The sequence below is a fragment of the Schistocerca gregaria genome, chromosome X (genome assembly GCF_023897955.1).
Source record: "Schistocerca gregaria isolate iqSchGreg1 chromosome X, iqSchGreg1.2, whole genome shotgun sequence".
Classification (NCBI taxonomy): Eukaryota; Metazoa; Arthropoda; class Insecta; order Orthoptera; family Acrididae; genus Schistocerca; species Schistocerca gregaria.
The window spans coordinates 652,914,338-652,934,776 of NC_064931.1; the positions used below are offsets into that span (position 1 = coordinate 652,914,338).

Genomic DNA, 20,439 nt, shown 5'->3' on the forward strand with positions numbered 1-20,439 from the left:
TTCTGTGCCAGATTTGCTATTATTTTTATACATTCTGTACAGTGAAAGAAGTTTTCCCTGATACCAGCAAGGTCATCAGTGTACCATTTAAGCTTTTTTAACTTTACAGTCATGAGCAAGAGTACCATTACTCAATATAGGTCTTAAAAGAAATTATTTAAAAGATTTAAACATGTCATTTATCTGTAATATTTATAAATGAAGTCCCAGTTTACATTTATAAGGCAGTCTGTGGATAACTTCCTCTTTCCAAACTTTAACCCAGGTCATGCATGTCTTATTTGCAGCCACATAATCAGGAGACAGAAGCTGTAGTTTCTTAAATCAGTAAGTCTTCAAATGGCTATTTGTATCTCATCTGGCATAATTTATTGTGGAAATTTGTCTAGGGTTTTATTTATACACAGCTGCACTTAGTGGCCTTGTATCTACACTGCCAAATTTTAATAGAATGAAGTTTATTTTTGTAGCACTTGATTTGATAGAAAAATGTAGTGACAAGTACTCTGAAAAATTGGACATAAACTAATAAATGGAAAGTAGAAATCTTGGCTGTTCAGCTTTTAATGTTGAGCAGCTCATATAAATGTTAACATTTGTATCATTATTTGTGTCGGGATTGATGGTTAAGATCATAAGTTTAAATTAAAATGCCATGGAAGTGCACAATGGAATTAAAACAAATCTTTCATTTTCTTACATACTTCAAAATAAAACCCTTGCTAATTGTATTTGTATGGGTGCTGAGGGCTGAATTTTCAGGGAATCCAATCCAAATTGGCCATTTGTTACTTCCCTTTCTATGTTGTCTCCATGAGACCTGTGCAGATCAACTGTAGGCCGTAAACCATATTTGTTCTTAACTAAAATAAATGTGTGTCAGCAGCACTAGGTTAAAAGGTCAGTCTGACACTTTGTAGTCAGTCAGTTAGGTAGGAAACTGATTCTGTATCATCTGCATTACTAGCCATAAAGTATTATCAGTACGATACAATATTATCAGTAGTAGAAATTTTAGACTTAGATTTCAAAACAAAAAGACTACTTTTTGTGTAGTGAATTGTAACTGCCTAGTAAGATAAGTGCTTAGTCTTCTCATGAAAATGTTCGAACCTATCTTACACATAATTTTAGCAAGTTAACTGCCTGCCTCAGTCAGTTTGGAAATGTTTTTACCTTTTTAGTTTAATTAAATTGCAATAAAATCCAGTCAAGGAGGAAAGAATTCAGGAATTTGAAGGCCAGTTTGTGCACCAGTACCACAGTGGTTATTAGGCAGTTCACATTATCGGATACTACACAGCTCACCAACCAATTAAGGCAGACTTGGAATTAAACATTGGATTCAGACAGAGGACACAGAGTGTAATTTACATATTGTGATTCAGGCCACAGAAAACTTAAGTGATTGCTAATTGTCTGTAGCTATTGATGGAAAAAAACTTGTAAAATGCATAAATTGAAGGAAGATGTTTTATTATTAATAAAACATTATTAGGTTATTCTTGACATGTCCTTTTTGTAATGTCTTTACTTGTCTGTGTAGGTAGTTAGCAGCTATCCATCACACTAAACTGCTTTACATGGTGCTATTTAATGATCAGTTGGAATGTGTAGGGCTTGGTTGAGGATGTTCACATGTGGGACCTTCCTTGTATTCTTTTTACTCAGACTAGTTATTTTTTCCAGGTGGTTTGTCAGAAACTATGGAGAAGCTTGGAATTGCTTATAGTTCCAAGCCCTTGTGGCCAGAGTTTGTCACAATTGATTCAAGACTGAAAACTTATGAGAACTGGCCTATTTCCATGAAACAAAAACCTGAAACACTAAGTGAAGCTGGCTTTTTTTATACAGGCAAGTAAATATGTGCAGCAGACTATACACACTTCCATGTGCACTTTACATAAATGTGCAGAAAATTGGAACCAGTGTTTGAGTAATTCAGTGTCAACTAATATTACTACCACAATATGCAGTACACTGTCCGGGATTTACTGCAAATGTTGTCATTTCTTTACACTCAGCATGTCAGTGTTTTTAGAGGAAAGAATGTATGTAGTTAATCAGCAGTTATCATACTTTACAGTGCTGACTCTGTTTCTCGTTGCCCCCTGATACAGAGCATTAATTTTTTTTTTGCACCTTTTATTAGGAATGATGTGAAAAAAATTATTGCAGACTGTAATTTTAAAGTTATAAATAATGTTCCTAGTCATTTGCCTGTTATTTTTAATGGATGTAAAATTTGGTGAAAATAGTGTTAAAAAATACCTAGAAGTGCCATTTTGTACGGGAAGGGCTGTGAGCAAGCAACATGTGTGTTGTTCATTGGCCATTATGAATTTTTGCTTACATATAATTATTTAAAATATCTTCTCAGCTGCATGGAGTCACTAGTCACTCCGGCTGTAACTGCCTTCTGATCTCTGTTTCCTACCTGTATGGTGATCAAATTACAAAGTGCAGTGTTTGGGCAGAAGGTGGTCTTTTAGCCAATCTTCCTAAATATTTCTGGTGTCTACGCACAAATTTTTCACAACTAAAATAACAGAAAGCAGTTGTGTAACTCTACTAAAGAGACAGATTGGTTACCAGTTGAAATTTTGTGGCAGGATGCCAGTGTTTTTACTCGGTTACAATCCTAAATCTTCATGGAATATTAAGAATACTTTGATGTAATGGAAAGTTACAGTATTGTTAGTCTGGAACTTGATTAACTATACACCTATATGTCATGAGTTGTGTAACAAATAGTAATTGCGTTCTGTCAGAATTTTCATATTTTTGTAAATCATTTGACAGAAGAAAATTATCCTATTATTGAGTGGCTTACCCTTGCTAATATCACTTAAAAAAAAAATTACTGTTTCAAAGGCTTGCTTTAGTATAGTGTGAAGTTTCTGTCATGAATAAGTTTAATAAATAATTCTCTTTTCTTTTTTGAGCTCGGGCTCTGGAGAGGTAAACACGCAGTAGAAGGATACAGTGAATTTTTAATACAGGCAATCTTACATGTGTACAGCTGAGGATTTGTTTGACAAACTCCTATTTGCAGTTATCACTTTGCAATGGTTACAACATTTTCAGGATAAACTGTTAGCAGATGTACTGTGCAGCAAGACCACTGGGTCAAGATTGCTTGGAGCTTTATTGGCCTTGACCTGTGGTACAAATATATCCTTAGAGGACAGCTTTGAATTGTTAGTCAGTTCTTCCATGGGGAGTATGTTCCACTAGAGGTAAATATCTTGTCACACTGCCCTATTTGGGCATATCTACCACCAAAGACTGAAAAGTATAAAATTATTTACAATAGCCATCAACAGCAACTCTTCAGGGATGATTTTGTGATGTTTTGCAGCTATACAAATGTAACAGGGCAGCTGCAGTTAATCAGCAGAAGTCTGGAGGAATAGGTTGAAAACTGGTTTTAGGTTTTTAATGTGAAAGTACTACATTTTAATGAGATATGTGTTGCTGTTAACAAACTGCAGCGTAGTGGTGGCACTATTTCAAATCTTTTTGAATGAGAGATTTCTGGGCCTTGTCTGTGACACTATGTTAATATAGTTAAAACACCTAAAAGACATGAAGACAAAGTGCATAAAATTTCTGAAAATTGTGAAAAATCTCAGCACAAACACGGGACACTAACAGGTCTTCAGATTGTTGTTCAGTTTACTATATCATCTTTACCTGTCCCCAAAACACTGCTACATATCATTGCATTAAGTTGCCTGACTCAGTAAATTCTTTTTTAATTGAGTTATTGCAGGTTTGTAATGGCAGAATAAGGGTGGTTCAATCTATTTGCCCGTCCTTACTCATAAAATTTATGAATGAGTGTCGTGGAGTGATCAGAACGTAATGCTGCGTGTGTTCATTCTGAGAGATGAGACGTTTACAGGATTAATCAATGAGAGATAATGTGTGCACAAACAACACTAAGTGAAAGTTACAAATCCAGGTGATTCAGACACACATCAATAATTTCCAAGATGATGTGTAAGAGCTATGAGAAAATTAACATATCATAGTTGGTTAGGATTTCAGGGTAAAGCTTCCCATCTCTTGTGTTCTCGCTGTACTAAATTTTACTGACCAACCATCTGATCAGTGATCATTGTGGTTAATTTTCTAGCTAGTGCTTTGTTTGTGAACAATGCTTCCTGCATGTTACATGACTTGTTTCGTAAACAGTTTTGGTGTCTAGAAATAAACAAGCATAGCATCACAGTCTCAGTTGACACCTCTTGGCAATGGTTATCTAGTTTAGCTGAAATACCAGAAAATGAAATTTGTTCCAAATGTACTCCTGAAACATAGAATGTGTTATCTAGTTTCTCATAAGATGAATAGTGTATTGCATGCCAGTTAGGAAGCCTTCAAAGCAAAGGCAGGTTACTTCAACCATCCTTCACAAAATGAAAAGGTGCTCATTTAACAATGATCAGTTGCTAAGCATCAAAAGAATTTATATTGGTTGGTTGGTAAGTTGATGGAAATATTTGGATTCTTCATTGCAGTAAAAAATTTTCAACCAATGAGATTCCATCAGGTGAAGCCAATGGCCAAGATTCATTTCTTGCATGTTTGTCCAGGCAATAAACATTAGGCAGCATTTACTGGATTCTGTATTGCTGAAAAGGTTGTAGCAGTGCTAATTTAAATTGGTCATACTTGATACACCTTAGTGTTTCAAAACTATTAAATACTCATAAACAAGAATGAAACTTGACATTTCCAATTTCTAAGTGGTGGTCTGAAATGCACTGATATCACATAAGTATGGTGGTGGTGTACATAATCTCCATATATTAAATGGTTGGAGAGTGAGGCATAATATCCATTGTGCAAAGCTTACCACAAACAAAGGACATTTACTCAGTGAATACATTATATGTGCAGACTTCATACAAATAAAATATTTGACTTTCTCATGAATCCCAAAAAGTTTAACAGAATTAGTCATTGGCATCATTTAAACTACAGGAAATATTTACACTTATCATTAACTGGCAATTCATAGATTCCTATGTGCTAACTATTTGAAGAAGATTACTGATTTGCTTTTATGTTCATTAACTCCATAGTGTGTGTGTGTGTGTGTGTGTGTGTGTGTGTGTGTGTGTGTGTGTGTGTGTGTGTGTGCGCGTGTGCTAATTGTAAGTCAAGTCATTCATGCGTGTGCTAATTGTAAGTCAAGTCATTCATGCATATTATGACGAGTAAAGGACTGAATGTGGAATGTCGTGGCATACCCACTGATAAATTCATACAGAACATTTTATCTCATTGTTGAGTTGATTAGAGTTGTGAGCCTATATCTGGCTGACAGTCAAATGTGTTACCAAGTTCCACAACATAGCAGTAACAGATAATCTCTCTTCAGATGAGGGTGGTATGAATGTACTGTTTCTGATTTTCACCGACATATTGGGCCTGATAGCATATTGATAGCCGGTTGGAATGATGTTTACATGTTGGCAAATTTAGAGCTGCATGCAGTATTATACTAATTTTGAAAGAGTGGGTATGAGATAAGTTGGGCAGTAATTAAAAGCATGTGATGGTCACATTTTTGGGTAGAGGTGTAACAGCTGTCATTTCCAAAGATGAAGGGAAATAACCTCTAGCAAATGCCCAATTAATTCGTGACTTAGTAGAGATGGTATATAGCCACATTTTTAGAAAAAAAATGAAGAAACTATAAATGCCCTCTATTTTTGAGTGATATAATTTGCTGTTGTAATATCACTTATGCATGACCTCCATTTTACTGCAGAAACTAAATGCTCAGTGTTGGAAGTTCTTAGCATGATTTGAGCACTAAATTTGATCATTTATGGCATTGTTCAGTTGCAACATTATTGTGAATGTGACAAGCATATGGGGTAGTAAAAAGGTTTTAATTATTTTTTGAGAAATTGCTGCCACCATGAAATTTGGTGTTGGACCTTCACGTACTCATCCTTGCAACTAACAACATATTTGGTAGAACCCCTTTCCCCATAGCTTTGCACATGTCTCCATAATCCTATAACTAATTAAATTCCAAGTGGCACATACAAATTTACAGATACAGGGGAGGGAGGCTCCTGTGTCCTTTAAGCCAAAAAATTTTTTAGGCTTCAAGGTATTTGTCCATGCTTTGCAGAAAAGCTCCACAAATTCCCGTTTATAAAGTGTTCTCAGATTACTTCTTTGCCATTGAATTAACTCGATATTCAAACAGTCTTTGAATGTGTTAAAGTTATGCTATACTAGAAGTTACAGCTGGCCAGTTGTCATAGCAGTTTTATGACAGCAACTTTCTCATTCTTTTTTAATTACTGTGCTATCTAAATGACTAAGGTGACCATCCAACAAGACAAGTAAAGGCCTCTCCTTTTGCAGTAGCACAGAAGTGACTGAAGTAGCCTGAAAGTATTGATACCATGAAACCTTGAACTTAATTTGAATAATATGTCACTTAAATAAAGGATGTGCCAAAAATGTCTTGTCCGAAGACCATATGTTCATTCATCTCTTTGAAGTCCACTTCTTCCAATACAATATTTCTCCTAGTTTATTGTAAAAAAATCATAAATGATAAACGGATCACCTGTAGTTCTTTTACCATTTGGTTAAAGACCTTCAGATTTAAACATCAGTGAATCATGCAAACAGAAATTTCTGAACCATTTTGCAGAACGATTGCCATATTCAGAATGAATGGTCAACTCATTTCGTCCGATAAAGTCCTGAAGAATGAACATAACTTCAACTCTTGTCAGTGGAAATACCCATTCAGCAAGTGTCTTAAAGTGGCACACAGTTATTTTCTCTTGGTAAGTTGTAAAGTCTGTCTTACTGCCCTGCACACCTGAGTGGGTCTCCCCCAGGCAGCTCGCCACTCTTTGGCACGTTTGTGCTTGGCTACATTGGGGCCCCAGCCTTTGCAGCATTTTTTCCCTTCCGTGCTGCATGTCTATCATCTTGCTATTTTTTTTCCTCCCTCCCTTGGGGAACATGTCTGGGGTGTTCTTCACTTCAGAATGTTCAGCATTCTGTCACTGACATATGAGCAGCCTCACCTTTGTTTTTTGTGCCCTTTCCCTTTCTTTGTTTCCCTTCTCCTCTCATTCCTACACTTGAGCATTTGAGGATCCTCTCTCTCTCTCTCTCTCTCTCTCTCTCTCTCTCTCTCTCTTTTTACCCCCTGGTGCAGACCAGGCCCAGGGAGGGGTGACTACCTGAGCTGTAACCTTCCTAAATTGCTGATAGGTGCCTCCATCAGGTGTTCAGGAGGTGTAAACAATTACCTAAGGTGCATGGGCCCCTTGTGAATGGGGCCTCCAGTTGGAAGGAGCAGGCCATCGGAGACACTGGTAGTTATGGGGGATTTCCTCACAATGAGTCAATCATCTTCCCTCTCAACTTCTACAAAACGTAAGTGCAACAAAGCTAATGATTCAAAGTCCCTTCCTGCTGCACCATGGTTCCTCATGGTTTCACGTACTGAAGATGGTCAGTCCTTCACCACGGTAAATCAATTTATTATTCAGAAAGGTGTAGATGCAGTTGCTGGCCCTGTGAAATCTTGCTCTCGTTTACAGAATGCCACTTTGCTTTTGAAGGCCATTTCTGATTCTCAAGTGCAACAACTGTTTGCTGCCTCGCTTCTCTATGGTTACCCTATTTGTGTCAATGCCCACAGAACTTTGAACTCGTCCCGTGGTGTATTTTACACCAGGATGCTCTACAGCTTACCTGAGACTGAAATACAATCTCACCTCTCTGATCAGGGTGTCATTGCTGTTCATAGTGTAATGAAAAAGGTAGATTCCTCCTTAGTGCCCATTCGTACTCTTTCTCACCTTCGATAGAGCAGGCTATGAAATTATCACCATCTGGCCATACTTTCTGAACCCTATGTGCTGCTACTAGTGTCATCTTTTTAACCACACTAGAAAGTCTTGTCGACACCCAGCCAACTGTCACCTGTGGTAGGAAACGCGTACGAGGGCAATTGTCCACCTCCTTTGCCCCACTGTATCAACTGCAATGGAAGCCATGCTGCTGCCTCTTAGGACTGTCCTGTTAACGAGATCTCGGTAAAGGAAAAGGTGCTTTATCCAGTTGCTCGTAAGTCACTGGCTAGTCTCAAACCCTGTGTTCTCCCGTCTGGTACCTATAGTTCTGTTCTTGTTATCCTTCTCTCCATAATGGACATGGTCACGCAGACATATGACCTCCAATTCAGCTCTGAGGTCGCAAAATCACTCAGTGTCAAGGTAGCATCACCATTCCCCCATCTGTCCAGCTGCGCAACAAGCTGTCAAACTCCTGCCTCAAGGGGTGAAACCACCAGCTACACAACTGGTAGGCCAGAAAGGAGAGGAGTAGTACTCCCGTGAAGACTTTTTCTGTCCCTCCAGGCAAACAACACAAGTGTCTTCATCTGCCGGAAAGGCTCAAAGAAGTGCTCCAAAGACAAACGGTCTTTTACTTCGCCACCTCAGAGATCCTCTTGGATGACGTTGGCATGTGATATCTTAGCCTGGCCTGCCTCTGTGTCGCAGGTGTACACTAACCGTTTTTTGGCGCTGGGCTCCACAGACCGACCGCACAAGCAAGCAGATGCTTCTGTGGACCCCATGGAGCAGGATCCTTCTGCTTCTGTGTCCTGTAGTAGTGCCTCTTCCCCAGCTGTCACTCAGCAACCGCCGAGGTGACACCCCCACGTCTCTTCATTATGACTCTACTCCAATGGAATGTTAGTGGCCTTCGGTTCCACAAAGAGGATTTACGGCTGCTTTTAGTGTTGCAGCATCCCTTTGTAATGTGCCTTCAGGAAACAAAATTGCGCCATCACGACCACTTTGAGCTTTCACATTTCTTACCGATTCGTTTTGACATTTCCCCTGAGATCGGCATTCCCTCTCGTGGAGTCTTCATGCTGCTCATATGAGATGACATAGTCAAGCCATTTTGCTGACTACCAATCTTAAAGCTGTGGCAGTTCGCCTTTTCCTTCCCTACTTAACTTTTTCCCTCTGTACTACGTCCCTACATCATTTGCTGTCACAGGGGCAGACTTCCTTAAAGTTACTGGGCAGATACCTCACCCACTTTTGCTACTTGGTGACTTTAATGCACGTCATCCCCTTTGGGGTTCCGGCACCCACTTTCCTTTCAGACTCCTCGCACACTTATTCACATGTGGACCTATCCTTTTGTACTGCCCAGCTTGCCCATCATCTCGAGTGGTCCGTTCTTTCTGACAACTACTCGAGCGACCATTTCTCATGTGCTCTCTGTATGCTGACTCCTACCCCATCTGCATGCACACCGAAATCGCAGCTTACTAAGACTGGCAGCTTTACTTCTGCCTGGCGACCTTCGAAGAACAAGATTTCCCCAGTTGTGATGACCAGGTGGACTGTCACTAACATTATCCTTACAGCTGCAGAATGTTACATTCCTTGCACTTCCTCTTTACCACATTGTCTCCCAGTCCCTAGGTGGACAAGGCATGCCATGATGCAATTCGTGCACGGAGACGTGCTCTCCACATTTTTAACCAACACCCTTTGCTGGAAAACTGCATTCATTCTAAAAAGATGCATGCAAAATGTTAGTGTTCTTTTAACAGTTCCACACATTCCTTTGCCTTGTGGGCCAACCTCCAACGGCTCTCTGAACCACGATCCATTCCCCAATTTCCGGCCTGACAGTAACTGATGATGTCATCATGGACCCTATTGCTATCTCCAACACCTTGGGCCACAATTGTGCAGAAGTTTCAAGCTGCCTTCATTCATCGGAAACAAATGGAGGCGGCTTGGGCGATACCCTTCTCTTCTCAGAATCGTGAGTGCTACAGTGCTGCCTTAACCACGAGGGAGCTCGGTCACACTTTGTTCGTCCTGATCCTCCGCCTCAGGGCAAGATGCCATCCATATTCCAATGTTGCAGCACCTTTCTCCTGTGGGCAAGCACTTTCTGCTTCACATGTACAACCGCATCTGGGCTGAGGGCACCTTTCCCGGATGCTAGTGTAAAGCCACAGTCATACCCATACTTTGTCCCAGTAAGGACAAAAAACTTCCTTCTAGCTACTGCCTTCTCTCTCTTACCAGCTGCGTTTGCAAGGTGATGGAACGTATGATTCATGCCCGGCTGGTGTGGTGGCTCGAGTCTCGCCATTTACTAATGAATGCACAGTGTCGATTTAGAGTGCGGCACTCTGCAGTTGATTGTCTCTACTTTGTCCAGCCATGTTGTGACTGGTTTTCTGCAGAAATAGCATATTGGGTACCCTCTGTACTCCTTACATGTGGGGCTTCTGTGGGCATTTTTACAAGACTGGGTTTCCAAGTTGTGTGTGTGTGTGTGTGTGTGTGTGTGTGTTTCTGCCTTGTCGAGCACCATTTATCCAGGAAAATGGTGTGCTTAGGGTTCCGTCCTGAGTGCTACCCTCATCACCATTAACCCTATAATGGCCTGTCTCCTGCTGAACATCTTTGGCTCTGTTTTTTTGTAGACAATTTTGCCATCTATTGCAGTTCTCCACAGACCTGTCTGAGTGGTGTCTTCAGCGCTGTCTTGATCATCTTTACTCCTGGAGCATCGACAATGGTTTTTGCTCCCTCCCTCCCCCCCCCCCCCCCCCCCACCACACCCCACCTCACCCACCCCAGATTTCTCCCACCATCTCCACATCTTGGGCCTTATGCACTTCCAGTTGTTGAAATTACGAAATTTCTGGGGCTCATGCTTGATAGGAAACTTAGGAAACTCTTGGTGCTCCCATGGGTCTTACCTGGCAGCCCGCTGTACACGGTCCTTCAATCTCTTACGTGTCCTCAATTGTACTTCATGACATCCGTAGGGCCATGGGCACCTTTTACACCAGCCAGCTTGAGAGCTTGTATGCTGTAGCTGCTGAACTACCACTGTCCTACCACCGTGACTTCCTCCTCAGCAGGTATGCATGCTGTTCGTCTGCCATGTGTGGCCACCCCTTCTATGCCCCCTTCTTTGATGATTCCTTTGATCGTCAGTATGGGGCTCATCCCTCTTCTGTTACCTCCTGGAGTCTGCTTTCAGCACTTTCTACGGCAGCTTAAACTTCACACTACCTGCAACTTTCCCAGTTGGTGTGAACCCTTCACCACCTTGGCTTCGTGAAGTGGCCCATGTTAACCTTGGCCTTCATTTGCTTTCTAAGGACACTTCTCCAGCCTCAGTTTATCGCCTCCAGTTTCATGATCTTCGCATGGAACTTCGCGATAGGACCTTCGTATATACTGATGGCTCTAGCACTGACTGTGGGGTCGGGTGTGCCTTCGTCATTGGCACCTACGTCTTTCAATATCAGCTTGCGGCTTACTCCTAAGTATTTACAGCTGAGCTCTTTGCCTTGTATCAGGCCATGGAGTACATCCGGCATCACAGCCATTCCAATTGTGTCCTCTGCTCAGTCACTCAGTGCCCTCCAAAGTCTATTTGCACTGTACATTGCTCATTCCTTAGTGCAGCGGGTCCAGGAAAATTCACTTGCTCACTCTTCATGGAGCCAGTGTCATGTTTCTGTGGGTCCCTTGGTGATGTCGGCATGCCAGGAAACGAGGCTGTTGACGCCGCTACCAAGGCTGCAGTCCTCGTACCTCAGCCCACGAGTACCTATATTTGATCTCTATGTTGACGTTTGTCAGATGGTGGTGTCTCTTTGGCAGCGCCAATGGTCCTCCCTTCATGGGAATAAGCTTTCGCGTAATGAGCCTCTCCCAGCACCTTGGACGACCTCCTCTCGGCCCTCCTGCTGGAATGAGATTATTTTAACTCGTCTGCATATTGGGCACTGTCTTTTTAGCCATCGTCATTTGCTAAATGACGCTCCCCCACCACTTTGTACACATTGCACCCAAATTTTAACTGTCCTCTACTTCCTGCTAGAATGTCGCTTTTTTAACAGTTTACATTCCATCTTGGGTTTGCAATTTGATTTATCAGCTGTTTTAGTGAATGACACGTGGGCTTTTGACCATGTTTTACTTTTTATCTGCCAAAGCTATACGGCAAAGGCCATTTAATTTTTAGTTTTGGACCTCAATTTCTATATGGTGTTTTTGGCCATTTTCCACCTGCCTGGTTTTAGCTGTATCCTAATCCCTCCATTGGGACTGACATGTCATTTAACTCCACTCTGTTCTTGTTCCATAGTTTTGACTTGTATGTGAGTAACTCCAGTTCTTTTCTGAGCCTAAAAGAAAAGAATAAAGAAAAACAATCTGAATGGGTTTGTCCATTTTCTATTTCAGTGCTACCTGACAAAGTGAAGCTTGGTATTTCACCTGTTTTTATTTCTGCAGCAATATCTTCTTCAATGTTTGGGATTTAATTTTTCTCATATGAAGGTGTCATACTATGCCTGTAACCAACACATATCTATAAAAGAGATTAAAGAGGAATAACACTCAAAACTTCATGGTGTGTCCTTGGTGGCTGATCCACTTTGTGTGGACGGCACAAGTCTCAGACTGTACTTTGGTTTCAGTGAAGGGGCTCTAAGTTAGAAACTGCCAGGTGCTATCTGCCTTCCCCCCTCCCCCCCCCCCCCCACATTCCTGCCCCCCACCAACTACTACTTCCTCCTCCTCCTCCTCCTCCTCCTCCTCCTCCTCCTCCTCCCCCCCCCCCCTGCTACCCCTTTGATGTTCATCTTAATCTGAATGACATTAAAAACAGTTATTACTTCGACTTTTCCCTTAGCTGCTTGTCAAGTTTTTTGAAAATTCTCATATCCACTAGACCACGTATATCTTGTTACTTTTGGGAAACACAGAAGTGTCTCAATTAGAGGTTTTTTCGCACAGTTGAAAATGGCATTTCCGGGATAAAATATCTGTGCTAAAGCTGCTGCCCCCCCCCCCCCCCCCCTCCCGCGTGAGTGCGCACACACCTGCTTAAGATTGGTGTCCTTTTGTTTGAATACTGTAAGTACTGAATGTATTTATATTTACACTTCCTGGTGGTTAAAAAAGCAGACTTAACCACTCACAGCTTCATTTTAATCAGACGTAATTTTTACCCAGCATTTGCTAACCACATTGAGCTTATGTGCCCAACAGTGCCCATGGAATAGATGATCGCCAATGACAACCTTTAAAGTTTCATAACATACGTAGCAACTAACAGCAAACCAGTAAATATATTTAAGAGGAAATGCTTAAAAGAAATGCTTGTGAACTTTTTCTGCTATAAAACTTAAATCTTTATAAAGAAAACAAATGTTAACATTATGCATCTTCATTTTTCATGTCTGCATATTTATTTCTCTGCATAGTCACCCTGGTAAGGAACATCTTTCACCCAACAAGAGACCAGTTTGTTGATACTGTCACTATAGAATCTTTGTCTTTGTTGATGGAGCCATAATTTCACCTCTGCTAGCACCACTTCATCACAAAGTGAAGTCCTAGGTGTTCATAAAGTTTTGTAGACAGATGGAAGAAAGATAGAGGCAAACCAGGACTGTATGGAGGATGATCGAGACAGTGAATGCAAGGTGTCAGGTTGTTGCAAATGTCTCAACATTCGTTTATGGTCTAGCATTGTGCTGAAGGTGAGGGTGCTCCATATGTGAACAAACTCTTAAAATTTGATTACAGTATGCTTTTCTCCCCCACTGACGTAGTTCAGTAACATATGGCCATGTTGCATGCCACAATTCGGAACCCTCTGTTGACAGGGGGCTGCAAATACACTCCTGGAAATGGAAAAAAGAACACATTGACACCGGTGTGTCAGACCCACCATACTTGCTCTGGACACTGCGAGAGGGCTGTACAAGCAATGATCATACGCACGGCACAGCGGACACACCAGGAACCGCAGTGTTGGCCGTCGAATGGCGGTAGCTGCGCAGCATTTGTGCACCGCCGCTGTCAGTGTCAGCCAGTTTGCCGTGGCATACGGAGCTCCATCGCAGTCTTTAACACTAGTAGCATGCCGCGACAGCGTGGACGTGAACCGTATGTGCAGTTGACGGACTTTGAGCGAGGGCATATAGTGGGCATGCGGGAGGCTGGGTGGACGTATTGCCGAATTGCTCAACACGTGGGGCGTGAGGTCTCCACAGTACATCGATGATGTCGCCAGTGGTCGGCGGAAGGTGCAGGTGCTGGTCGACCTGGGACCGGACCGCAGCGACGCACGGATGCACGCCAAGACCGTAGGATCCTACGCAGTGCTGTAGGGGACTGCACCGCCACTTCCCAGCAAATTAGGGACACTGTTGCTCCTGGGGTATCGGCGAGGACCATTCGCAACCGTCTCCATGGAGCTGGGCTACGGTCCCGCACACCATTAGGCCGTCTTCCGCTCACACCCCAACATCGTGCAGCCCACCTCCAGTGGTGTCGCGACAGGCGTGAATGGAGGGACGAATGGAGACGTGTCGTCTTCAGCTATGAGAGTCGCTTCTGCCTTGGTGCCAATGATAGTCGTATGCGTGTTTGGCGCCTTGCAGGTGAGCGCCACAATCAGGACTGCATACGACCGAGGCACACAGGGCCAACACCCGGCATCATGGTGTGGGGAGCGATCTCCTACACTGGCCGTACACCTCTGGTGATCGTCGAGGGGACACTGAATAGTGCACGGTACATCCAAACCGTCATCGAACCCATCGTTCTACCATTCCTAGACTGGCAAGGGAACTTGCTGTTCCAACAGGACAATGCACGTCCGCATGTATCCCGTGCCACCCAACGTGCTCTAGAAGGTGTAAGTCAACTACCCTGGCCAGCAAGATCTCCGGATCTGTCCCCCATTGAGCATGTTTGGGACTGGATGAAGCGTCGTCTCACGCGGTCTGCACGTCCAGCACGAACGCTGGTCCAACTGAGGCGCCAGGTGGAAATGGCATGGCAAGCCGTTCCACAGGACTACATTCAGCATCTCTACGATCGTCTCCATGGGAGAATAGCAGCCTGCATTGCTGCGAAAGGTGGATATACACTGTACTAGTGCCGACATTGTGCATGCTCTGTTGCCTGTGTCTATGTGCCTGTGGTTCTGTCAGTGTGATCATGTGATGTATCTAACCCCAGGAATGTGTCAATAAAGTTTCCCCTTCCTGGGACAATGAATTCACGGTGTTCTTATTTCAATTTCCAGGAGTGTAGGTAGATGTGAAGAATAAAGATGTAGAACATTAATAACATTTGTTTTATTTAAAAAGCTATAAGAGTTAACTTAAATTCAGAGGCATTACTTTCCAGCATGTCCTTGTAGATTTCTATAGGTTCTGTTGTCCGCATCAGGTGCCTTGTCGACAGTCTTGTTTGTGTATGTCTTTGTTCTTCAAAACTGTCTCACATTCCCATGTGTTTCCACATGGGACATATGTCTTGTGAATACCATTATGTCACCTGCCTGTTTGTCGACCTGGTACCACTGCATAACTCGTCAGGGCACTGAAGCTTTTATGCACAATTGTGCCTTCCCTTTTCAAACACTCTGTTACACATATTCTCTTTCCAAATTGGCCATTGCCAGATATTGAAAAATACGAGTACCCAAAAATGGATTACTTCGTAGATATTTATAGGCATAAAATAAAAATATCAGTAATTAGTGCTGATCAAATAGTTAACCTGGATAAAATTTCCTTCAAAATAATATTTATTAGGTAATTTTGCAGTCTGTGCGAGAATTCACATTTATCGCAAATGTGAATTTTTCTGGTCCCTAGTTGTGGGGTGATTTCCCTAAATCGTTTCAGGCAAAAGCCGGGATGGTGCCTTTGAAAGGGCATGGTGATTTCCTTCCCAATCCTTCCCTAACCCGAGCTTGGGCCCCGTCTCTAATGACTTCGTTGTCGACGGGACGTTAAACACTAACAACCACCACCACCACCACCACCACCACCTAGTTGTGGGGCATAATTTAGTCGGTGTAGTGTGTTCTCATGTTCTTTTACGTATGATTCTGTTCTCGCACTTAAATTCTAGTAGATGAGTCATGTCTGTTGTTTCCTGACAACATAGTTATCATGGTAGTCAGTCATTTTCCATGTACACCTAGTAATTATAGCTGGTTCTGTTTTGTTTGAATATCCATTTTATTGTAGGGCATGTAAAATGTATTTTCAGTTGATATTTTTTAAAGCTTACACTAGAGGCATAGTGTATATGTCTATGTTGAGTTCAGTTACTTGCACCTGTTTTGGTTGGGGAAAAAAGGAACAGAAATCTGGAAACAACAAAATTTCTATGAAATATAATCTAATAATGGTAAATGGCGCCAAATTTGTACAGGTAAAGGTGATCAGACTGTTTGCTTCCACTGCGGAAAGGGTTTGAGGTACTGGGAAGAGCATGATGACCCATGGATTCAGCATGCAGTTTGGTTCCCGCGGTGTGGCTATCTTGTAATGGCAAAAGGAAAGTCATTTGTGGATCACATTCAGCAGAACAAAGCAAAACTAACTACAGCTGAGGTAAGAAAACTTTGTAAATGAATTAGTCAGTCCCCTCTGAATAACTGATTTGTGTAGAACTAACAGCATTTTCTGTGTAAGGAATGAGAAGTGACAAGTTTGCGTCTGAATTTTTAAAACTGAGACAAATTGTTAAACATTATATTTATAATGGAAAAAGTGTAACGTGTTGTATGTAATTGTAGCTTTAGCAGTATTCTTCTTTTTTATTCCATTAAATCCAGTGATTTTTTATAATTTTAATGGAATGATGAAAAGTAAAACTAGTGTAATTATTTATGAAATAATTATTTATGAAATAATTATTTATGAAATAATTATTTATGAAATAATTATTTATGAAATAATTATTTATGAAATAATTATTTATGAACTAATTATTTATGAAAGTGTCTCAAAAGACATGTACCTACATCTGTTCCATCACTAGAGAGTTAGAGCACACCTGCCTCAGTGCAGTAATACTCATATTTTAATTCTGTAATTGAAATTCAGTAAGATGGTGCAACCAGTATACCCCATACACACACAATTTGAACCATTTCAATAGGATATGACCGAGCGAGGTGGCGCAGTGGTTAGCACACTGGACTTGCATTCGGGAGGACGACGGTTCAATCCCGTCTCCGGCCATCCTGATTTAGGTTTTCAGTGATTTCCCTAAATCGTTTCAGGCAAATGCCGGGATGGCTCCTTTGAAAGGGCACGGCCGATTTCCTTCCTAACCCGAGCTTACGCTCCGTCTCTAATGACCTCGTTGTCGACGGGACGTTAAACACTAACACCCCCCCCCCCCCCCCTCAATAGGATATGATTACCATATGCAGTGGATCCACTTAAGTATGAGAACTGCCAAATCTTGAAGGTAGTGCAATTAAAGTGTAGGCCACATATGAACTAAATTTGTGTCTGAATATTTGAGTACAAACTGGTAGTTTTATCTTATTCATATTTTCTTCTCTCTTATATATAAAACATTGTCAGAAGTGAATCACAACATTTTGAATTTAACTGTAGACTTTAGGCCCTTCTAAAATTGGCTATGTGAACTAGTTCAGCTTGAAGGCTATAGCATGCCACCTACAAATAGGATTGCCTTGCAAATTAGGTTAAATCAACCTGTGCATTGATTGCATGACTATTACTAACTAAAGAAAGCAAATGATGTAAGTGTGCAGAACTGTGAAATAATATAGCTTACTCAGTCAGTATTTTATGTTAAACACACTGGGGGAGGAATGGGGGTGCTGTCCTATGAATCACAGGTTTCAAATGTGCCCTGCAAATGGTCTTTCAGGTAGTTGGAAAGCTGCCTAATTTTATTTCTGTACTAGAGTAAGAATCTTGAAAGTACTATGCAATATAAGTTGCACCAGATCCCAGCTGCCAGAATCTGTTGTGGAAAGGGTAACTCTTTGAGCTATGTAACTGTCATGGTCTAATGGTTGTCGAGTGCCTACAGGGAGTTGGTGGTGGTGGTGGTGGTGGTGGTGGTGGTGGTGGTGGTGGTGGTATTAATTCTGAAGACTGGTTTCATACAGCTTTCCATGATAGTCTGTTGGTTGCAGGCATCTTCGTCCCTGCATAACTACTGCAACTGACATCCATTTGAACTTGCTTATTGTAACTGTTCCTTGGTCCGCATCTACAACTATAGACTCTCCCTCTCTCGCATTTCCCTTCATTACCAAATTGATGCTACATTGATGCCTCACAATGTGTCCTACCAGCTGGTTCCTTTTTCTTTGCAAGTTGCGGCTTAAATGTGTTTCTTTTCCCAAATTAGATTCAGCATCACCTCATTAGTAATAAGGCCTAACCATCTAAATCATCAGCATTCTTCTGTGGCATAACATTTCAGAAGTTTCTCTTCTTATCTTGTCAGAGTTGTTTATCCTCCCTCTTTTACTTCCCTCCACGACTACACTTCAGATACCTTTAAGCAAAGCTTCCTAACACAATCTATATTTGATATTAACAAATTTCTATTTTTTTTTTTTCAGATATGCATTTCTTGCTGATGCAAATCTAAATTTTATATTCTCTGTACCTGAACCATCACCAGGTATTTTGCTTCCCAAATAAAATTTGTGTATTACCTTTACTGTTTGATTCTCTAATATAATTTGCTGAGCATCAGCAGATTTAATTAGGCTGCATTCCATTAGCCTTGTTTGGCTTTTGTTGATATTGTATACCCTCTTTTTCAAGACACAGGCCATTCCCTTCAACTGCTCTTAAGTCCTTTGCAGTCTCTGATAGAATTACATTGTCATTGGCAAACCTCAAAGTCCTTAGTTATTCTCCCTGAACTTTAATTCCATTTCCAAACTCCTGCTTAGTTTCCTTCATAGTTTGCTTGATGTGCAGGTTGAATGGATAGCCTACAACACTGTCTCAATCTCTTCTGAACTACTACTTCCCTTCCATGTCCTTAAATTCCTACAGCTACAATCTGGTTTTGATAAAAGTTGTGAAAGAGTTCTTACATTCTGCTTGGAGTCTAGTGGTATTGCTCCTTTCTAACATACAAGAGTGGTCTGGAAAGTAACCTCCATTTGGCTGTAATTAAAAAAACTTGTCTAGACATTTTTTTTTATCATATACTTCTTGAAACGAACAGGTTTTTCCCATCTTTCAGCATAGTCACCATTTAATTTAAAGCATTTGTCATAATGTTTCACTAATTCAGATTCCTTCTTCGTAAAATGCTTCTGCCTGGAACTATAACCAATCTTTCATGGCATTTTGAAGTTTGTCATTATCACCGGAGTGCTGTAATGCAAACAACTTCATTTGAGTGAAGAGATGAAAAGAGAGATGATTAATCTTCAATTTTCATGGACTGTTTTGTGAGTGTTCGTGATGGGATCATTAGTTAAAACAGAAGGCCTTACACTCCTCTCTTCATCATGAATGCTTGTTCTGCTACTTACAGAAAATCAGAACCATTGCTGCACATCGCCTCCACTTATGACGTTCGGACCATACACAGTACACATTTGACAATGAAAGTGTGCTGTTGAAACGTTCGGTTCCAAAAGAATTCTTATTAATGCTCGCACTTGGATTTTTGCAGGATTTTTTATTATAGTGCTCATGTTAGAAGATTATAACACATGATTACTTGAAAGAAAGAGGTTGATACTTTCACAGCTGGGAGCATACTGAATCAGTGTGCAGATGTTACAACAGTGGCACTCTGTACAGAAACACTAGCACCATTCTAGAACAGCAGTTACTTCCAGACCCATCCTCATCTTACACACTAAGTGGAATAGTTTTGTCATGGTTGAATCTCCAAAGGGTCTCAATAATTCTGAGTGTGTGTCATAGACTCCAGGGGCCTTGTTTTCAATTTGGGCTCCTGGTGCTGTGGAAAATTCTTCTTGCAGTGTCATATCCCCCAATCTAATCTTTTACAGTTTCCTCTTGCCTTTCAGTTATATTGTCTTCATGTTCATTTCCCTTGTTTACTCAACTTTATATATATTCTTTCTTCCATTGAGCTTTCTGTTCTTAATTTTCTTCTGGTTTGCCATCTGAGTGTTTGATACTCTTAAAACTGCTTCTCTTTTCTCCAGTGTACTCTGTGAAACCACAAATATTGTGCTAGGTGTTTTCTGGAAACGAAAGCATGTTTTACATTTCTTTCCTAGTACTTAAACATCTGCGTAGTCCATATTGAAAAGCATTAGTTAAACAAGATAACTTGTTACTATGCTATTCTAGCAAAATGAAGCTTCAGTTTGGCATATTGGAGGAAATTTGGCCATGGTCCACAAGACAGCAGATACAGTTGAACAGGGGTTGAGCAACAGAGCATTATTGCAAACATTTCAGTTCTGGTAGACAGGTACTCTGTATTTTCTCACTGGTGTGGAAACAGGTGGGTACTTTTTATTGATACTCACTGATGGGAGCCAGGACACACTCTCACTAACTCA

General features: G+C 41.2%; 1 protein-coding gene across 1 annotated transcript in view; it reads left to right on the forward strand.

Annotated features, from left to right (window-relative positions):
• Positions 1-20,439, forward strand: part of LOC126298787 (baculoviral IAP repeat-containing protein 7-like) — an 83,500-nt gene that overhangs the window by 26,117 nt on the left and 36,944 nt on the right. The window contains exons 3-4 of the mRNA XM_049990248.1: positions 1,690-1,854; positions 16,311-16,492. Of these exons, the coding sequence (XP_049846205.1) occupies positions 1,690-1,854; positions 16,311-16,492 (347 nt within the window). The remainder of the gene's footprint in view (positions 1-1,689; positions 1,855-16,310; positions 16,493-20,439) is intronic.